A 21,478-nucleotide genomic window follows, 5' to 3' on the forward strand; every position below is an offset into this window, starting at 1 on the left:
CTGGAGAGAGAGAGACATATGATCATAATGGGCCTGGAGAGAGAGACATATGATTATAATGGGCCTGGAGAGAGAGACATATGATTATAATGGGCCTGGAGAGAGAGACATATGATAATAATGGGCCTGGAGAGAGAGAGAGACATATGATTATAATGGGCCTGGAGAGAGAGAGACATATGATTATAATGGGCCTGGAGAGAGAGACATATGATTATAATGGGCCTGGAGAGAGAGACATATGATTATAATGAGCCTGGAGAGAGAGAGACATATGATTATAATGGGCCTGGAAAGAGAGACATATGATTATAATGGGCCTGGAGAGAGAGACACATGATTATAATGGGCCTGGAGAGAGAGAGAGACATATGATTATAATGGGCCTGGAGAGAGAGAGAGAGACATATGATTATAATGGGCCTGGAGAGAGAGAGAGACATATGATTATAATGGGCCTGGAGAGAGAGAGAGAGACATATGATTATAATGGGCCTGAAGAGAGAGAGAGACATATGATTATAATGGGCCTGGAGAGAGAGACATATGATTATAATGGGCCTGGAGAGAGAGAGACATATGATTATAATGGGCCTGGAGAGAGAGACATATGATTATAATGGGCCTGGAGAGAGAGAGACATATGATTATAATGGGCCTGGAGAGAGATAGACACATGATTATAATGGGCCTGGAGAGAGAGAGAAATATGATTATAATGGGCCTGGAGAGAGAGACATATGATAATAATGGGCCTGGAGAGAGAGAGAGACATATGATTATAATGGGCCTGGAGAGAGAGAGACATATGATTATAATGGGCCTGGAGAGAGAGACATATGATTATAATGGGCCTGGAGAGAGAGACATATGATTATAATGAGCCTGGAGAGAGAGAGACATATGATTATAATGGGCCTGGAAAGAGAGACATATGATTATAATGGGCCTGGAGAGAGAGACACATGATTATAATGGGCCTGGAGAGAGAGAGAGACATATGATTATAATGGGCCTGGAGAGAGAGAGAGAGACATATGATTATAATGGGCCTGGAGAGAGAGAGAGACATATGATTATAATGGGCCTGGAGAGAGAGAGAGAGACATATGATTATAATGGGCCTGAAGAGAGAGAGAGACATATGATTATAATGGGCCTGGAGAGAGAGACATATGATTATAATGGGCCTGGAGAGAGAGAGACATATGATTATAATGGGCCTGGAGAGAGAGACATATGATTATAATGGGCCTGGAGAGAGAGAGAGACATATGATTATAATGGGCCTGGAGAGAGATAGACACATGATTATAATGGGCCTGGAGAGAGAGAGAAATATGATTATAATGGGCCTGGAGAGAGAGAGACATATGATTATAATGGGCCTGAGAGAGAGACATATGATTATAATGGGCCTGGAGAGAGAGAGAGACATATGATTATAATGGGCCTGGAGAGAGAGAGAGACATATGATTATAATGGGCCTGAGAGAGAGACATATGATTATAATGGGCCTGGAGAGAGAGAGACATATGATTATAATGGGCCTGGAGAGAGAGAGAGACATATGATTATAATGGGCCTGGAGAGAGAGAGAGACATATGATTATAATGGGCCTGAGAGAGAGACATATGATTATAATGGGCCTGGAGAGAGAGAGACATATGATTATAATGGGCCTGGAGAGAGAGAGAGACATATGATTATAATGGGCCTGGAGAGAGAGAGACATATGATTATAATGGGCCTGAGAGAGAGACATATGATTATAATGGGCCTGGAGAGAGAGACATATGATTATAATGGGCCTGGAGAGAGAGACACATGATTATAATGGGCCTGGAGAGAGAGACATATGATTATAATGGGCCTGGAGAGAGAGACACATGATTATAATGGGCCTGGAGAGAGAGACACATGATTATAATGGGCCTGGAGAGAGAGAGACACATCATTATAATGGGCCAGGAGAGAGAGACAGAGAGAGAGACAGAGAACGTGGTTGAGCTGGAGAGAGAGACAGATGAAACAGAAGTGACTGACAGATAGAGTGGTAGTGAGAGATAGACAGATCCGTAGAGAGGTTAGGTACCTGTGAGCTGCTCCTATCCAGGCTCTGCACCAGTTTGTCCCAGCGTTGGGCGAAGCTCTCCAGCCGGGCCTCCAGCTTATGGGCCACCTCTTTGTTCTTCACTGAGGAGACCAGGTCCTGGCACAGAGAACACAGCTTGTCCATGGTCGGTCTCTTCACCTCCAGGTCTCCCTTCACCGTCTGAGACACACACACACACACACACACACACACACACACACACACACACACACACACACACACACACACACACACACACACACACACACACACACACACACACACACACACACACACATTTATTGATTAAAAAAAAAAATCTGTTGAACCTTTATTAAGGGAACCTGGCTGGTGGACATAATCGAAAGTTTCCACGTAAAGTTCTGATAGGAGCTGTCACTAACCACTAACCTCCTGAAGTCATTGGCTAAGGGAGCTGCCACTCACCACAAGTTTCCTGAGATCATTGGCTCAGGTTTGTCTAAGAACCGCCCTCACTGCTAGCTTCCTAAGGTGATTGGATAAAGTAGCTGTTACTCACCGCTAGTTTTCTCAGGTTGGCCACCATGTCACTCTGCTCCTTGATGCCACTGCTCTGGATGGACAGAACCAACTTCTCCTTCTGAGTCAACCATGAGTCAAACGAACACTGCAGAGAGAGAGATACAAAGACAGACAGAGAGAAAGAAAGACAGAGACGGAGAGAGAGAGAGACAAAGAGAGAGAGAGAGAGAGAGAGACAGAGAGAGAGAGAGAGAGAGAGAGAGAGAGAGAGAGAGAGAGAGAGAGAGAGGGACAGAGAGGGACAGAGAGAGCGAGAGAGACACACAGAGAGAGAGAGAGAAAGAGAGAGAGAGAGAAAGGAGGAGAGATGAGGTGAATAGGGGCAGATAGGTGAAGGGAGAGGTGCTGTTGTAATTCATCAAACTTGAATCCAGCAATTCCACCCTGTTCAATGTGATCTGACCTCTGATCTGACATCATCAGAGAGGTTAAAGCAACATGGTGGGAAACCTGATCGCTCTGTAAGATTGATCTCAGAGAGGTAAGAAGGGTGGATTCCATCAGACATTAAGAAGAGTTTGCACCTCTGAACATAGAAGAAACTCAGTCTGTTCCAGAGGCCTGTGTGTAGTCTCCCTTTTCGCCAGATAGGTCTGACTCACAACACTAGCCTGTTAGCTCTCTACAAAACACTATCCTGTTAGCTCTCTAAACAACACTATCCTGTTAGCTCTCTACACAGCACTAGCCTGTTAGCTCTCTACACAACACTAGCCTGTTAGCTCTCTACACAACACTAGCCTGTTAGCTCTCTACAAAACACTAGCCTGTTAGCTCTCTACACAACACTAGCCTGTTAGCTCTCTACACAACACTAGCCTGTTAGCTCTCTACACAACACTAGCCTGTTAGCTCTCTACACAACACTAGCCTGTTAGCTCTCTACACAACACTATCCTGTTAGCTCTCTACAAAACACTAGCCTGTTAGCTCTCTACACAACACTAGCCTGTTAGCTCTCTACACAACACTAGCCTGTTAGCTCTCTACAAAACACTAGCCTGTTAGCTCTCTACACAACACTAGCCTGTTAGCTCTCTACACAACACTAGCCTGTTAGCTCTCTACACAACACTAGCCTGTTAGCTCTCTACACAACACTAGCCTGTTAGCTCTCTACACAACACAAGCCTGTTAGCTCTCTACACAACACTAGCCTGTTAGCTCTCTACACAACACTAGCCTGTTAGCTCTCTACACAACACTAGCCTGTTAGCTCTCTACACAACACTAGCCTGTTAGCTCTCTACACAACACTAGCCTGTTAGCTCTCTACACAACACTAGCCTGTTAGCTCTCTACACAACACTAGCCTGTTAGCTCTCTACACAACACTAGCCTGTTAGCTCTCTACACAACACTAGCCTGTTAGCGCTCTACACAACACTAGCCTGTTAGCTCTCTACACAACACTAGCCTGTTAGCTCTCTACACAGCACTAGCCTGTTAGCTCTCTACAAAACACTATCCTGTTAGCTCTCTACACAACACTAGCCTGTTAGCTCTCTACACAACACTATCCTGTTAGCTCTCTACACAACACTAGCCTGTTAGCTCTCTACACAACACTAGCCTGTTAGCTCTCTACACAACACTAGCCTGTTAGCTCTCTACACAACACTAGCCTGTTAGCTCTCTACACAACACTATCCTGTTAGCTCTCTACACAACACTAGCCTGTTAGCTCTCTACACAACACTAGCCTGTTAGCTCTCTACACAACACTATCCTGTTAGCTCTCTACACAACACTAGCCTGTTAGCTCTCTACACAACACTAGCCTGTTAGCTCTCTACACAACACTAGCCTGTTAGCTCTCTACACAACACTAGCCTGTTAGCTCTCTACACAACACTAGCCTGTTAGCTCTCTACACAACACTAGCCTGTTAGCTCTCTACACAACACTAGCCTGTTAGCTCTCTACACAACACTAGCCTGTTAGCTCTCTACACAACACTAGCCTGTTAGCTCTCTACACAACACTAGCCTGTTAGCGCTCTACACAACACTAGCCTGTTAGCTCTCTACACAACACTAGCCTGTTAGCTCTCTACACAGCACTAGCCTGTTAGCTCTCTACAAAACACTATCCTGTTAGCTCTCTACACAACACTAGCCTGTTAGCTCTCTACACAACACTATCCTGTTAGCTCTCTACACAACACTAGCCTGTTAGCTCTCTACACAACACTAGCCTGTTAGCTCTCTACACAACACTAGCCTGTTAGCTCTCTACACAACACTAGCCTGTTAGCTCTCTACACAACACTAGCCTGTTAGCTCTCTACACAACACTAGCCTGTTAGCTCTCTACACAACACTATCCTGTTAGCTCTCTACACAACACTAGCCTGTTAGCTCTCTACACAACACTATCCTGTTAGCTCTCTACACAACACTAGCCTGTTAGCTCTCTACACAACACTAGCCTGTTAGCTCTCTACACAACACTAGCCTGTTAGCTCTCTACACAACACTAGCCTGTTAGCTCTCTACACAACACTAGCCTGTTAGCTCTCTACACAACACTAGCCTGTTAGCGCTCTACACAACACTAGCCTGTTAGCTCTCTACACATCACTAGCCTGTTAGCTTTGTACGGACCAACATGGCCGCCCGTCCACCCACTGTCTGAACATTACCTTGAAGGGGGATGTGTTGTCTATGTGTTCTATTCTGTTTCTATGCCGCTACCTGTTCCTCAGTGAAGTGTTGCCACTGGAGTAGGATCTCCTGTAGCAGAACCCAATGCTCCTCTGTCCACTTACAGATGGCTGCCCACCGGTCTCCCAGGTGCTGAAAGGAAGAACACACACGTTACAAAAGAGGGGTTGTTTTTTTTCATGGTCCTTGGAGGCGGATTTGAAGCATCACCTTAGAGATTCCAGATAGACCAGATCCAGAATGGAACCCAGTGTAACTCTCAGCATCACCTTAGAGATTCCAGATAGACCAGATCCAGAATGGAACCCGGTGTAACTCTCAGCATCACCTTAGAGATTCCAGATAGACCAGATCCAGAATGGAACCCGGTGTAACTCTCAGCATCACCTTAGAGATTCCAGATAGACCAGATCCAGAATGGAACCCGGTGTAACTCTCAGCATCACCTTAGAGATTCCAGATAGACCAGATCCAGAATGGAACCCGGTGTAACTCTCAGCATCACCTTAGAGATTCCAGATAGACCAGATCCAGAATGGAACCCGGTGTAACTCTCAGCATCACATACAGTACAACTCCTTTCAACAAGACATTCTAGTTGGGTTTAACTCCACTGGCCTTCCTCTCCATCCGATTTCTACAGGCGTTCTGATGTTTGAAGACCAGTATCTACCTCCATCTGGGATAAGAAAGTCATCTCATCCCAGCCTGCAGTAACACCATCACATTACCAGGCTTCTGTGTGTTCTCTATCACAGTAAAAGGCATCATGCAGGAAGAGCTCCATCAGTTACATGCTATTAACCAATCCCCTCACTTTCATTCCTGGGGAGATTTCTACTGTCATTGTAACAGAAAGTAAAGAGCCCAGGTGCCCAAAACGACCCTAAAACAGAGAGAAGGGCGGAGACGCGTGATAAAGAAGACATTGACAGGTCACTATGGTAACGGGTTATTGAGTCTTGTCAATAGAAGGCATGTAAAGGGCAGCCTTTCAGAATGTATATTAGTCTTCTGTTTCTTATAGCAGCAGTTAAAACCGGGTTGTTGTCTGGTGCCATATCGTATCACTGCATCTTTCTAAACACCAAACAACAAAAACCACTCTGCATTACACCTTATCTCTGTTATGATTCATACTGACAAGACTACGGCATCTTCTCCCATTATCTCCTAACAACCACATACAAGAGACAAATAAACTAACAAAGCAATTTCCCTTTCTCTCTTTCTTCCTCTCCACCTGCCCCCCCCCCCCCCCCCCACTCTACCCCCCCCCCCCCCTCTCTCTCTCTCTCTCTCTCTCTCTCTCTCTCTCATCCAATAGACAGAGCAGAATGCTGAGTTCCTGGACCGATAACTGCTAGACATGGTTAATCACCAGAGAACACTCATTATTTACCATCCAATCTATTTACACACAAATACTACGTTCTACCCGAATGGGTTTCTCTTCTCTCTTCTACTAAGGGAGAACATCAGCAGACTGTGTACTAGACTGTGTACTAGACAGTGTACTAGTCAGTGTACTAGACAGTGTGCTAGACTGTGTATTAGACAGTGTGCTAGACTGTGTACTAGACATTGTATTAGACAGTGTGTGTGTGTGTGTGTGTGTGTGTGTGTGTGTGTGTGTGTGTGTGTGTGTGTGTGTGTGTGTGTGTGTGTGTGTGTGTGTGTGTGTGTGTGTGTGTCCTGCCTGTCTCACCTGTAGTTTCTCCTCCAGGGCAGCGGTGGCGCTGTCTCCACTGTTCTCATCCACCACCACCACCATGTGTGTCAGAGAGTTAACACGCACCTGCTCCAACTCTAGGTCCTCCTGTAACAGCTACAACAGGCATGATCATTGGGTTGAGTCTAGTAGGAACAAAATGGAAAGCCACTATCTGAAGTAATCTAATAGTAAATGTTCATGATTATTTCACTAGGATGTGCTGTAGTGAACATGACCCTGAAAGGACCCCAGCCCTACAGGCAGCTAGATAGTAGGTGACCTACTTTGTGTTCCTCTACTTGGTGTTTAACATCCTCCAGGTCTGGCCCCATAGGCTGAGCCCCCATCCGCTTGATCCGCCCTTCTGTCAGCTCCAACCAATCAGTGAGCTGCTTCAACTGCTGGTGCTGAAGGTCCATCAACACCTCGTGGAGTCTGGGGGAGGAGGACGAGAGGAAAGATGGGAGGAGGGGAGGGGAAGAGAGGAGAAGAGCAGAGGGAAGGGAAGAGGAGGAGAGGAGAGGTGAGGAGGAGCGAAGAGAAGAGAGGGAGGAGGAGAGGAGGAGAGGAGAGGAGGAAAGGAGAGGAGTGGAGGAGAGAAGGAGAGGAGAAGAGTAGAGGAGAAGAGAGGGAGGAGAGGAGTAGGAGAGAGGAAGGAGAGGAGGTGAGGAGGAGAGGAGATGGGAGGGAGGAGGAGAGGAGGAGAGTAGAGTAGAGAAGAGAAGAGAAGAGAGGGAGGTGGAGAGGAGAAGAAAGGGAGGAGAGGAGAGGAGGAGAAGAGAGGGAGGAGAAGAGGAAAGGAGGAGAGTAGAGTAGAGGATATTAGAGAGAGGAGGAGGAGAAGAGATGGATGGAGAGGAGAGGAGAGGAGAGTAGTGGAAAAGAGTGGGAGGATGAGAGGAGAAGAGGAGAGGAGAGGGAGGAGGAGAGGAGAGGAGAGGAGAAGAGAGGGAGGAGGAGAGGAAAGGAGGGGCGAAGAGAAGAGGAGAGGAGGTAGAGTAGAGGAGGTGGAAGAGGAGAGGAGAGACTGAGCAGAGGGCAGGGGGCTGTTGAGTACAGCTAGATCCTAACTAGACACCTCACAGAGAGCTGCAGCTGAGGTCTATTCAAAACATAATATTACCTTCAAGGACATAGAGATTTATTTCTCACCCAGAGAGATAGGCTGGCTTTCAGGGGAATTTGTGCTTTGTTTGTGTGTGTGTATGTGCGTGTGTGTGTGCTTGTGTGGGTGTATGTGTGTGTATGTGTGTGTGTGCTTGTGTGTGTGTGGGTGCGTGCACAAGTGTGTGTGTGTGTGTTCACAATCGAGAGCATCCTGTCACACAATGGAGTGTATCCTGTCGGGCTGTATCACCGCCTGGTACGGCAACTGCTCCGCCCACAACCGTAAGGCTCTCCAGAGGGTAGTGAGGTCTGCACAACGCATCACCGGGGGCAAACTACCTGCCCTCCAGGACACCTACACCACCCGATGTCACAGGAAGGCCAAAAAGATCATCAAGGACAACAACCACCCGAGCCACTACCTGTTCACCCCGCTATCATCCAGAAGGCGAGGTCAGTAAAGGTGCATCAAAGCTGGGACCGAGAAACTGAAAAACAGCTTATATCTCAAGGCCATCAGACTGTTAAACAGCCATCACTAACATTGAGTGGCTGCTGCCAACATACTGACTCAACTCCAGCCACTTAAATAATTGGAAATTGTATGTAATAAATGTATCACTAGTCACTTTAAACAATGTCACTTTATATAATGTTTACATACCCTACATTACCCATCTCATATGTATATACTGTACTCTATACCATCTACTGCATCTTGCCTATGCCGCACGGCCATCACTCATCCATATATTTATATGTACATATTCTTATTCATTCCTTTACACTTGTGCGTATAAGGTAGTTGTTGTGAAATTGTTAGATTACTTGTTAGATATTACTGCATGGTCGGAACTAGGAGCACAAGCATTTTGCTACACTCGCATTAACATCTGCTAACCATGTGTATGTGACCAATAAAATTTGATTTGATTTGATTTGTGTGTGTCTGTGTACAGTATGTGCAGGGTTGGGTATGTTACTTTCTAAATGTAATCTGTTACAGTTACTAGTTACCTGTACAACATATTTATCAGTAAGGTAACATTTGGATTACCCAAACTCAGTAAAGTAATCTGATTACATTCAGTTACTTTTAGATTAATTTCCCCTTAAGAGGCATTAAAAGAAGACAAACATTTACATTATCAATTGAACAACATCTACTGGAGTATAAATCAATGTTAAAGTTTACATAGCTGGTCATATATGGATGTTACATTCTCCTTCATGGGTGGTTATGTAGAGCTGGTCATATATGGATGTTACATTCTCCTTCATGGGTTGGTTATGTAGAGCTGGTCATATATGGATGTTACATTCTCCTTCATGGGTTGGTTATGTAGGCTTCTATATCAAACCCATTGCTTTCTACTACAGAGGATAATACCATTAGGCTATATCTTTACATGAAACACCAGAGTGTCAGATTGCCAGTCGTTCCAATTCATTAAATAGCCCTTGATCTTCAACAACACCATGGGGTAGTTGAGAAGAGGACTGGGAAACGTAACACCACCACCACGGGGTAGTTGAGAAGAGGACTAGGAAACGTAACACCACCACCACGGGGTAGTTGAGAAGAGGACTAGGAAACGTAACACCACCACCACGGGGTAGTTGAGAAGAGGACTGGGAAACGTAACAACACCACCACGGGGGAGTTGAGGAGAGGACTGGGAAACGTAACAACACCACCACCACGGGGGAGTTGAGGAGAGGACTGGGAAATGTAACACCACCACCACGGGGGAGTTGAGGAGAGGACTGGGAAACGTAACAACACCACCACCACGGGGGAGTTGAGGAGAGGACTGGGAAATGTAACACCACCACCACGGGGGAGTTGAGGAGAGGACTGGGAAACGTAACAACAACACCACAGGGGAGTTGAGGAGAGGACTGGGAAACGTAACAACACCACCACGGGGGAGTTGAGGAGAGGACTGGGAAACGTAACAACACCACCACGGGGGAGTTGAGGAGAGGACTGGGAAACGTAACAACACCACCACAGGGGAGTTGAGGAGAGGACTGGGAAACGTAACAACACCACCACGGGGGAGTTGAGGAGAGGACTGGGAAACGTAACAACACCACCACAGGGGAGTTGAGGAGAGGACTGGGAAACGTAACAACACCACCACAGGGGAGTTGAGAAGAGGACTGGGAAACGTAACAACACCACCACAGGGGAGTTGAGGAGAGGACTGGGAAACGTAACAACACCACCACAGGGGAGTTGAGAAGAGGACTGGGAAACGTAACAACACCACCACAGGGGAGTTGAGGAGAGGACTGGGAAACGTAACAACACCACCACAGGGGAGTTGAGGAGAGGACTGGGAAACGTAACAACACCACCACAGGGGAGTTGAGGAGAGGACTGGGAAACGTAACAACACCACCACCACGGGGGAGTTGAGAAGAGGACTGGGAAATGTAACAACACCACCACAGGGGAGTTGAGAAGAGGACTGGGAAATGTAACAACAACACCACCACAGGGGAGTTGAGGAGAGGACTGGGAAATGTAACACCACCACGGGGGAGTTGAGGAGAGGACTGGGAAACGTAACAACACCACCACGGGGGAGTTGAGGAGAGGACTGGGAAATGTAACAACAACACCACGGGGGAGTTGAGGAGAGGACTGGGAAATGTAACAACAACACCACGGGGGAGTTGAGGAGAGGACTGGGAAATGTAACACCACCACGGGGGAGTTGAGGAGAGGACTGGGAAACGTAACAACACCACCACAGGGGAGTTGAGAAGAGGACTGTGAAACGTAACAACACCACCACAGGGGAGTTGAGGAGAGGACTGGGAAACGTAACAACACCACCACAGGGGAGTTGAGGAGAGAACTGGGAAATGTAACAACAACACCACGGGGGAGTTGAGAAGAGGACTGGGAAACGTAACACCACCACGGGGGAGTTGAGGAGAGGACTGGGAAACGTAACACCACCACCACAGGGGAGTTGAGGAGAGGACTGGGAAACGTAACAACACCACCACAGGGGAGTTGAGAAGAGGACTGGGAAACGTAACAACACCACCACAGGGGAGTTGAGGAGAGGACTGGGAAACGTAACAACACCACCACAGGGGAGTTGAGAAGAGGACTGGGAAACGTAACAACACCACCACAGGGGAGTTGAGGAGAGGACTGGGAAACGTAACAACACCACCACAGGGGAGTTGAGGAGAGGACTGGGAAACGTAACACCGCCACAGGGGAGTTGAGGAGAGGACTGGGAAACGTAACAACACCACCACAGGGGAGTTGAGGAGAGGACTGGGAAACGTAACAACACCACCACAGGGGAGTTGAGAAGAGGACTGGGAAACGTAACAACACCACCACCACAGGGGAGTTGAGAAGAGGACTGGGAAACGTAACACCACCACCACCACAGGGGAGTTGAGGAGAGGACTGGGAAATGTAACAACACCACCACCACAGGGGAGTTGAGAAGAGGACTGGGAAACGTAACAACACCACCACGGGGGAGTTGAGGAGAGGACTGGGAAATGTAACAACACCACCACGGGGGAGTTGAGGAGAGGACTGGGAAACGTAACACCACCACCACGGGGGAGTTGAGAAGAGGACTGGGAAACGTAACAACACCACCACAGGGGAGTTGAGAAGAGGACTGGGAAACGTAACAACACCACCACAGGGGAGTTGAGAAGAGGACTGGGAAACGTAACAACACCACCACAGGGGAGTTGAGAAGAGGACTGGGAAACGTAACAACACCACCACAGGGGAGTTGAGGAGAGGACTGGGAAACGTAACAACACCACCACAGGGGAGTTGAGGAGAGGACTGGGAAATGTAATAACACCACCACAGGGGAGTTGAGGAGAGGACTGGGAAACGTAACAACACCACCACAGGGGAGTTGAGGAGAGGACTGGGAAATGTAACAACAACACCACGGGGGAGTTGAGGAGAGGACTGGGAAATGTAACACCACCACGGGGGAGTTGAGGAGAGGACTGGGAAATGTAACAACACCACCACGGGGTAGTTGAGAAGAGGACTGGGAAACGTAATAACACCACCACAGGGGAGTTGAGAAGAGGACTGGGAAACGTAACAACACCACCACGGGGTAGTTGAGAAGAGGACTGGGAAACGTAATAACACCACCACAGGGGAGTTGAGAAGAGGACTGGGAAACGTAACAACACCACCACAGGGGAGTTGAGGAGAGGACTGGGAAACGTAACAACACCACCACAGGGGAGTTGAGGAGAGGACTGGGAAACGTAACAACACCACCACAGGGGAGTTGAGGAGAGAACTGGGAAATGTAACAACAACACCACGGGGGAGTTGAGAAGAGGACTGTGTGTGTGTGTTTGTGTTTGTGTTTGTGTGTGTGTGTGTGTGTGTGTGTGTGTGTGTGTGTGTGTGTGTGTGTGTGCATCCATCCATGTGTGTGTCCTACCTGCTCTGTTTCTCCATGCTAGCCACTCTGAGGTGTTCCCAGCGGGAGTTGAGGAGGTTCATCTGCTCCCTGACCTCTTTCTCCTCCTCCTCCGTTAAATGGCCCTCACCCAGCAGGGCACTGCCCGCACGCAGCACCCTGCCCACACTGCCCTGGTGGGACGTCAGCTCCACCATGTAGCCCTGAGAGAACACAGGCAGGAAGGGAAGTACACACACAGACACAAGGACACACACACACAGACACACACACAGACACGGGGACACACACACAGACACAGGGACACACAGACACGGGGACACACACACAGACACACAGGAACACACAGACATACACATAGACACAGGAACATACCCACACAGACACAGGGACACACAGACACACACACACAGGAACACACACAGACACACACACAGATACAGGAACACACAGACACACACACAGACACAGGAACACACAGACACACACACACACACAGGAACACACAGACATACACATAGACACAGGAACATACCCACACAGACACAGGAACACACAGACACACACACAGACGCACACACAGATACAGGAACACACAGATACACACACATACACAGGCACACAAACATGGAGGGACACACACACATTTACAAACATGCACACACAAACACACACACAGCGCATATAGACACACACAAACACACACACACCCCAGTACATGTTATAGTATATAATGAACACACAGGGGAAAACACAGAGTCAGGTTTTCTACCTGAACAGATATTCCCTTCATCTTTCCTTTCTTCTTTCATTGTGTTGTGATTCATTATTATAAACTAAACTACCCTTGGACTTTTTACACATTTTGTTGTTTTACAGCCTGAAGTTAAAATGGATTACATTGAGATGTTTTGTCACTGGCTTACACACAATACGCCATAATGTCAAAGTGGAATTATGTTTTCGATTTTTTTTTACAAAGTTAATTAAAAATGAAAAGCTGAAATGTCTTGAATCAAGTATTCAACCTCTTTGTTATGACAAGCTGAAATAAGTTCAGGAGTAAAAAATGTGCTTAACAAGTCACATAATAAGTTGCTTTTTGAATGACTACCTCATCTCTGTACCCCACACATACAATTATCTGTAAGGTCCCTCAGTCGAGCAGTGAATTTCAAACATAGATTCAACCACAAATACCAGGGAGGTTTTCCAATGCCTTACAAAGGGCACCTATTGGTAGATGGGTAAAAAATAAAAGCAGACATTGCATATCCCTTTGAGCATGGTGAAGTTATGAATTACACTTTGGATGGTGTATCAATACACCCCGTCACTACAAAGACACAGGCGTCATTCCTAACTCAGTTGCCGGAGAGGAAAGAAACCGCTCAGGGGTAGTTACTCCACAATACTAACCTAATTGACTGAGGGGAAAAAAGAAGCCTGTACAATATAATAATGTCTACAAAACATGTATCCTGTTTGCAACAAGGCACTAAATTAATAATGCAAAAGAATTCAAAACAATTAACTTTTTGTGAATAAAAAGTGTTTTGTTTGGTCAAATCCAATACAACACATTACTGAGTACCACTCTCCATATTTTCAGGCATAGTGGTGGCCGCATCATGTTATGGGTATGCTTGTCATCGTTAACAACTGGGGAGTTTTTCAGGATAAAAAAGAAACAGAATAGAGCTAGCACAGCCAAAATCCTTAGAGGAAAACCTCGTTCAGTCTGAGTTCCACCAGACACTGGGAGAAGAATTCACCAGCAGGACAATAACCTAAAACACAAGTCCAAATCTACACTGGAGCTGCTGACCAGGAACACAGTGAATGTTGCTGAGTGGCCGAGTTACAGTTAAGACTCAAATCTATTTGAAAATCTAAAGAACATTCACTTTGTCATTGAGATTTGTTATTTTATTTAATCCATTTTGAATTCAGGCTGTAGCAAAATGTGGAATAAGTCAAGGGGTGTGAATACTTTCTGAAGGCCCTGTAGCTATGTCCCCTCTATGGTGTCCCTAGTGTTCATCGCTCTTACAAACACACAATATAACAAAGCATGATAAAGCATGATAAAGTATAATGAAGCATTATAAAGTATGACAAAACATGATAAGCATGATAAAGTATGATAAGCATGATAAAGTATGATAGGCATGATAAAACATGATAAGTATGATATAGTATGATAAGCATGATAAAGCATGATAAAGTATGATAAGCATGATAAAGTATGATAAGCATGATAAAGTATGATAAAGTATGATATGCATGATAAAGTATGGTAAAGTATGATATGCATGATAAAGTATGGTAAAGCATGATAAAGCATGATAAAGCATGATAAAGTATGATAAAGCATGATGAAGCATGATAAAGTATGATGAAGAATGATAAAGTATGATAAAGTATGATATGCATGATAAAGTATGATATGCATGATAAAGCATGATGAAGCATGATAAAGCATGATAAAGCATGATAAAGTATGATAAAGCATGATGAAGCATGATAAAGTATGATGAAGAATGATAAAGTATGATAAAGCATGATAAGCATGATAAAGTATGATAAAGCATGATGAAGCATGATAAAGCATGATAAAGTATGATAAAGTATGATAAAGTATGATAAAGTATGATAAAGCATGATAAAGCATGAAAAAGTATGATAAAGTATGATAAAGCATGATAAAGCATGATAAGCATGATAAAGCATGATAAGCATGATAAAGTATGATAAAGCATGATAAAGCATGATGAAGCATGATGAAGCATGATAAAGCATGATAAAGCATGATAAGCATGATAAGCATGATAAAGCATGATAAGCATGATAAAGTATGATAAAGCATGATAAAGCATGATAAAGCATGATAAAGCATGATAAGCATGATAAAGTATGATAAAGCATGATGAAGCATGATAAAGCATGATAAAGCATGATAAGCATGATAAAGTATGACAAACATGATAAAGCATGGGGTGTCCCTACCTCATGTGTTATATTAAATAAACTCCTCTGGTATATATCCCCTCTGGAGTGTCCCTACCTCGTGTGTTATATTAAATAAACTCCTCTGGTATATATCCCCTCTGGAGTGTCCCTACCTCGTGGGTGTGGAACTGCTCCTTGACCTCCTCTACGTGAGAGGAGATGCGGGGCTGGGCCTGCAGGCCATCCTCTGCAGACAGCAGCCAGGTCAGGACCTCCTCCAGGATGCTCTGGTAGTCTTCCAGCTGGGTGGCCCCAGGGGCCAGGGGGCTCAGGCCCCGCTCCAGGTCATCCTGACTGCCCCCACGCAGCAGCTGGGTCTGGGGTGGGGAGGAGGAGAAGAGGGGGAGGGAGGGGGAGGGAGATGGAGAAGGAGAGGGAGATGGAAAAGTAGAGAGAGGGGAGGTTGAGATGGAGTGGGAGAGGGAGATGGAAAAGGAGAAATAGGGGAGGGGAGAGGTGAGAGGGAGGGAGAGGGGCGGGGGAAGGGAGAGAGAGAGAGAGTTAGGAGAGGGAGATGAGGGAGTGGACTGAAGAGCGTGGTTAGACTCACCACTGACAATAAACAAATTGCTCTCTTGGAAAAGACAAGAGAATGGTTCCCCACTACATTAACACGGCTTCTCTCCCAGGGAGTCTCAACAGTCTGAACACTTCCTGCCTTGAAGGGAGTGTGATGAGGAATGGAAGTATGTGGTGCCAAAACACATTAGAGGTGTGAAGCACAGAAACACAGACACCCCTCCATGCAGACACACACACACACACACACATACACACACACACACACACACACACACACACACACACACACACACACACACACACACACACACACACACACACACACACACACACACACACACACACACACACACACACACACACTTGCTGCACAGACAGAGGCAAACAAAGGGCAACACTCTATCCAAAAGCATAATTACAACATACACACAAACACACAGACAGACAGAAACACACATTGACTCATGGTGACAAAGCCAAACACACAGGTGCATTAGTCAGCAGCACAAACAGAGCGTCTGGTGGGTTGTGGTGCTGCTAGCCAAGCTGTGCCGTTGCCATGGCGTTCAGAAGCTCCACATGCTCTGTAGACACAGACATACTCTGAGATTTGTGTCAGTCACCGGTACACCTGGAGAACACAGATAACTGTTCATTAAGCCTGGGGGGGGGGGGGGGGGGGGGGGGCGAGCTGAGAGACACAGTTCCAGGTCGTCTTTATTCTAGTCGTATTGCACAGATCATCAAATCTCACAATGCCCAGAGAAGTGTTCAACTGCAATGAAGACTACCAGCTACATAGCCACAGGCTCAGCCTCAGCTCTGTTCAGGCATGGATGGACACCCAGGAGGAGAGGAGAGGAGAGGAGAGGAGAGGAGAGGAGAGGAGAGGAGAGGAGAGGAGAGGAGAGGTCTACAGCTGTGAGACTAGAGACTAGAGACAGGGTAGGTAGTTAGCAGTAGACACAGACCTGCTCAGTAAAGCGTCTCCTCTTTTGTTCAGGTGACTTGACATATGCAGCTTGACTGTAGGCATAGCTTTCATAGTGAGGTTTAGGAGAGGGGGAGGGGGTACGAACCCGCCCCTGAGACACACTCACTGTGATCTGAGAGAGAGACAGAGAGATAGGGAGAGAGAGACAGAGAGAGAGAGGGAAAAAGAGAGGGAGAGAGGGAGAGACAGGGAGAGAGAGGGAGAGAGACAAAGAGAGAGAGGGAGAGACAGGGAGAGAGAGGGAGAGATACAAAGAGAGAGAGAGGGAGAGAGAGAGAGAGAGAGAGAGAGAGATAGAGAGAGAGGGGGGAAAAGAGCGGGACACAGAGAGAGAAAGAGAGAGAGAGAGAGAGAGAGAGAGAGAGAGAGAGAGAGAGAGAGAGAGAGAGAGAGAGAGAGAGAGAGAGAGAGAGAGAGAGAGAGGGTGGGTGGGTGGGTAGAGACAGAGAGAGAGATGAGAGGAGAGGAGAGAAAGACAGGAAGGAAGAGAAGGGGGAGAGAAAGAAAAAAATACAACAAATGGAAGAAGAGAAGAAGAGAAATCAAGAAGCGGGAGGGAGAGGAAAAGAAGAGAGAAAATTATACAGAGGGAGGGTGAAGGACAGGAAAAGAGAGGATGAGTCAGAGGGAGGAGAGGAGAGGGAGAGGGTGAAGGACATGAAAAGAGGAGGAGTCAGAGGGAGATGGTGAAGGAAAGGACAAGTTAGGATGAGTCAGAGGGAGGAGAGGAGAGGGAGAGGGTGAAGGACAGGAAAGAGAGGGGGTCAGAGGGAGGAGAGGAGAGGGAGAGGGTGAAAGACAGGAAAAGAGAGGGGGAGTCAGAGGGAGGAGAGGAGAGGGAGAGGGTGAAGGACAGGAAAAGAGAGGGGGTCAGAGGGAGGAGAGGAGAGGAGAAGAGGGAGGATGGGATCGAGGGTAGGAGCGAGAGAAACAGACACAAAGGGATGTGTGGATGGGTGGGTGAAAAGGTGAGAGAGACAGAGAAAAAGAGCGAGTGGAGGAGAGAGATTGGAGGAGAGAGAGTGGAGGAGAGAGATTGGAGGAGAGAGAGTGGAGGAGAGAGAGTGGAGGAGAGAGAGAAGGAGAGAGATTGGAGGAGAGAGAGTGGAGGAGAGAGAGAAGGAGAGAGATTGGAGGAGAGAGAGTGGAGGAGAGAGTGGGTGGAGGAGAGAGATTGGAGGAGAGAGTGGAGGAGAGAGAATGGAGGAGAGAGTGGAGTAGAGAGAGTGGAGGAGAGAGAGTGGAGGAGAGAGAGTGGAGGAGAGCGATTGGAGGAGAGAGAGTGGAGGAGAGGGTGGGTGGAGGAGAGAGAGTGGAGGAGAGAGTGGAGGAGAGAGATTGGAGGAGAGAGAGTGGATGAGAGAGTGGATGAGAGAGTGGAGGAGAGAGTGTAGAGAGAGTGGAGGAGAGAGAGTGGAGGAGAGAGTGGATGAGCGAGTGGAAGAGAGAGTGGAGGAGAGAGAGTGGAGAGATTTGAGGACAGAGAGTGGAGTAGAGAGTGAAAGAGATGTGAAAGGAAGGGCAAGAGTGTCAGAGCAACAGAGACAGTTTAGAAAATACATGTAGAGTACATCAGCAACACATAAAACACAGAGAGAGCCGCTTCCATTATACTGGATTAACCCTCCCCTAAACACAGAAAGAGCAGCATCCATTATACTGGATTAACCCTCCCCTAAACACAGAGAGAGAGCAGCATCCATTATACTGGATTAACCCCTAAATACAGAGAGAGCAGCATCCATTATACTGGATTAACCCCTAAAGACAGAGAGAGCAGCATCCATTATACTGGATTAACCCCTAAACACAGAGAGAGCAGCATCCATTATACTGGATTAACCCCTAAAGACAGAGAGAGAGCAGCATCCATTATACTGGATTAACCCTCCCCTAAAAACAGAGAGAGCAGCATCCATTATACTGGATTAACCCCTAAAGACAGAGAGAGAGCAGCATCCATTATACTGGATTAACCCCTAAAGACAGAGAGAGAGCAGCATCCATTATACTGGACTAACCCCTAAAGACAGAGAGAGAGCAGCATCCATTATACTGGATTAACCCTCCCCTAAAGACAGAGAGAGAGCAGCATCCATTATACTGGACTAACCCCTAAAGACAGAGAGAGAGCAGCATCCATTATACTGGATTAACCCTCCCCTAAAGACAGAGAGAGCAGCATCCGTTATAGTGGATTAACCCCTAAAGACAGAGAGAGCAGCATCCATTATAGTGGATTAACCCTCCCCTAAAGACAGAGAGAGCAGCATCCGTTATAGTGGATTAACCCCTAAAGACAGAGAGAGCAGCATCCATTATACTGGATTAACCCCTAAAGACAGAGAGAGAGCAGCATCCATTATACTGGATTAACCCCTAAAGACAGAGAGAGCAGCATCCATTATACTGGATTAACCCCTAAAGACAGAGAGAGAGCAGCATCCATTATACTGGATTAACCCCTAAAGACAGAGAGAGAGCAGCATCCATTATACTGGATTAACCCCTAAAGACAGAGAGAGAGCAGCATCCATTATACTGGATTACCCCCTAAAAACAGAGAGAGCAGCATCCGTTATAGTGGATTAACCCCTAAAGACAGAGAGAGCAGCTTCCATTATACTGGATTAACCCTCCCCTAAAGACAGAGAGAGCAGCATCCATTATACTGGATTAACCCCTCCCCTACTGTAACTCCCCAGTCTGAACAACAGAGTCCGGATCAGAACCGCTCACATCTCAACAATACACTGTGAGCCAGGCTGGATGACAGCTCTGGGCCCTTTTTCAGAGTAGGACTGCTGATCTAGGATCAGGTCCCCCTTGTCGAGATGATTGTATTCATTATGACCTAAAAGGCAAAACTGATCTCATATCAGCATTCCTACTCTGAGAAGCTTGATACATACGGAACCTGGCTTCCCCAACTGAACGTCCTAAACCAAGTCCCCTGAACGTCCTAAAAAAAGTCCCCTGAACGTCCTAAACCAAGTCCCCTGAACGTCCTAAACCAAGTCCCCTGAACGTCCTAAACCCAATCCCCTGAACGTCCTAAACCCAGCCCCCTGAACGTCCTAAACCCAGCCCCCTGAACGTCCTAAATCCAGTCCCCTGAACGTCCTAAACCAAGTCCCCTGAACGTCCTAAACCCAATCCCCTGAACGTCCTAAACCAAGTCCCCTGAACATCCTAAACCAAGTCCCCTGAACGTCCTAAACCCAATCCCCTGAACGTCCTAAACCCAGCCCCCTGAACGTCCTAAACCCAATCCCCTGAACGTCCTAAACCAAGTCCCCTGAATGTCCTAAACCAAGTCCCCTGAACGTCCTAAACCAAGTCCCCTGAACGTCCTAAACCCAATCCCCTGAACGTCCTAAACCAAGTCCCCTGAATGTCCTAAACCCAATCCCCTGAACGTCCTAAACCAAGTCCCCTGAACATCCTAAACCAAGTCCCCTGAACGTCCTAAACCCAATCCCCTGAACGTCCTAAACCAAGTCCCCTGAATGTCCTAAACCAAGTCCCCTGAACGTCCTAAACCAAGTCCCCTGAACGACCTAAACCCAATCCCCTGAACGTCCTAAACCCAGCCCCCTGAACGTCCTAAATCCAGTCCCCTGAACGTCCTAAACCCAGCCCCCTGAACGTCCTAAACCCAGTTCGCTGAACGTCCTAAACCCAGTCCCCTGAACGTCCTAAACCCAGTTCGCTGAACGTCCTAAACCCAGTCCCCTGAACGTCCTAAACCCAGCCCCCTGAACGTCCTAAACCCAGTTCGCTGAACGTCCTAAACCAAGTCCCCTGAACGTCCTAAACCCAGCCCCCTGAACGTCCTAAACCCAGCCCCCTGAACGTCCTAAACCCAGTTCGCTGAACGTCCTAAACCCAGTCCCCTGAACGTCCTAAACCCAGTCCCCTGAACGTCCTAAACCCAGCCCCCTGAACGTCCTAAACTCAATCCCCTGAACGTCCTAAACCCAGCCCCCTGAACGTCCTAAACCCAGTCCCCTGAACGTCCTAAATCCAGTCCCCTGAACGTCCTAAACCCAGCCCCCTGAACGTCCTAAACCCAGTCCCCTGAACGTCCTAAACCCAGTCCCCTGAACATCCTAAACCCAGCCACCATCTCCCTGTCTTTCTGTCTCCCTGTCTGCTGTCTGTCTGTCTCCCTGTCTGCTGTCTGTCTGTCTCCCTGTCTGCTGCCTGTCTGTCTCCATGTCTTCCTGTCTGCTGTCTATCTTTCTCCCTGTCTGCTGTCTGTCTGTCTCCCTGTCTGCTGTCTTCCTGTCTCCCTGTCTGCTGTCTGTCTGTTTTCCTGTCTTCCTGTCTGCTGTCTATCTGTCTGTCTGTC

General features: G+C 47.1%; 1 protein-coding gene across 1 annotated transcript in view; it reads right to left on the bottom strand.

The window, feature by feature from the left end:
• LOC129842429 (dystrophin-like) overlaps positions 1-21,478 on the bottom strand; it is a gene marked incomplete at both ends in the record, with an annotated part of 185,041 nt that overhangs the window by 120,463 nt on the left and 43,100 nt on the right. Inside the window, 8 exon segments of the mRNA XM_055910991.1 lie at positions 2,098-2,277; positions 2,639-2,746; positions 5,358-5,459; positions 7,036-7,155; positions 7,326-7,476; positions 12,618-12,799; positions 15,722-15,925; positions 17,102-17,236. Coding sequence (XP_055766966.1) covers positions 2,098-2,277; positions 2,639-2,746; positions 5,358-5,459; positions 7,036-7,155; positions 7,326-7,476; positions 12,618-12,799; positions 15,722-15,925; positions 17,102-17,236 — 1,182 coding nt within the window.

The sequence above is a fragment of the Salvelinus fontinalis genome, unplaced genomic scaffold (assembly GCF_029448725.1).
Source record: "Salvelinus fontinalis isolate EN_2023a unplaced genomic scaffold, ASM2944872v1 scaffold_0040, whole genome shotgun sequence".
Lineage (NCBI taxonomy): Eukaryota > Metazoa > Chordata > Actinopteri > Salmoniformes > Salmonidae > Salvelinus > Salvelinus fontinalis.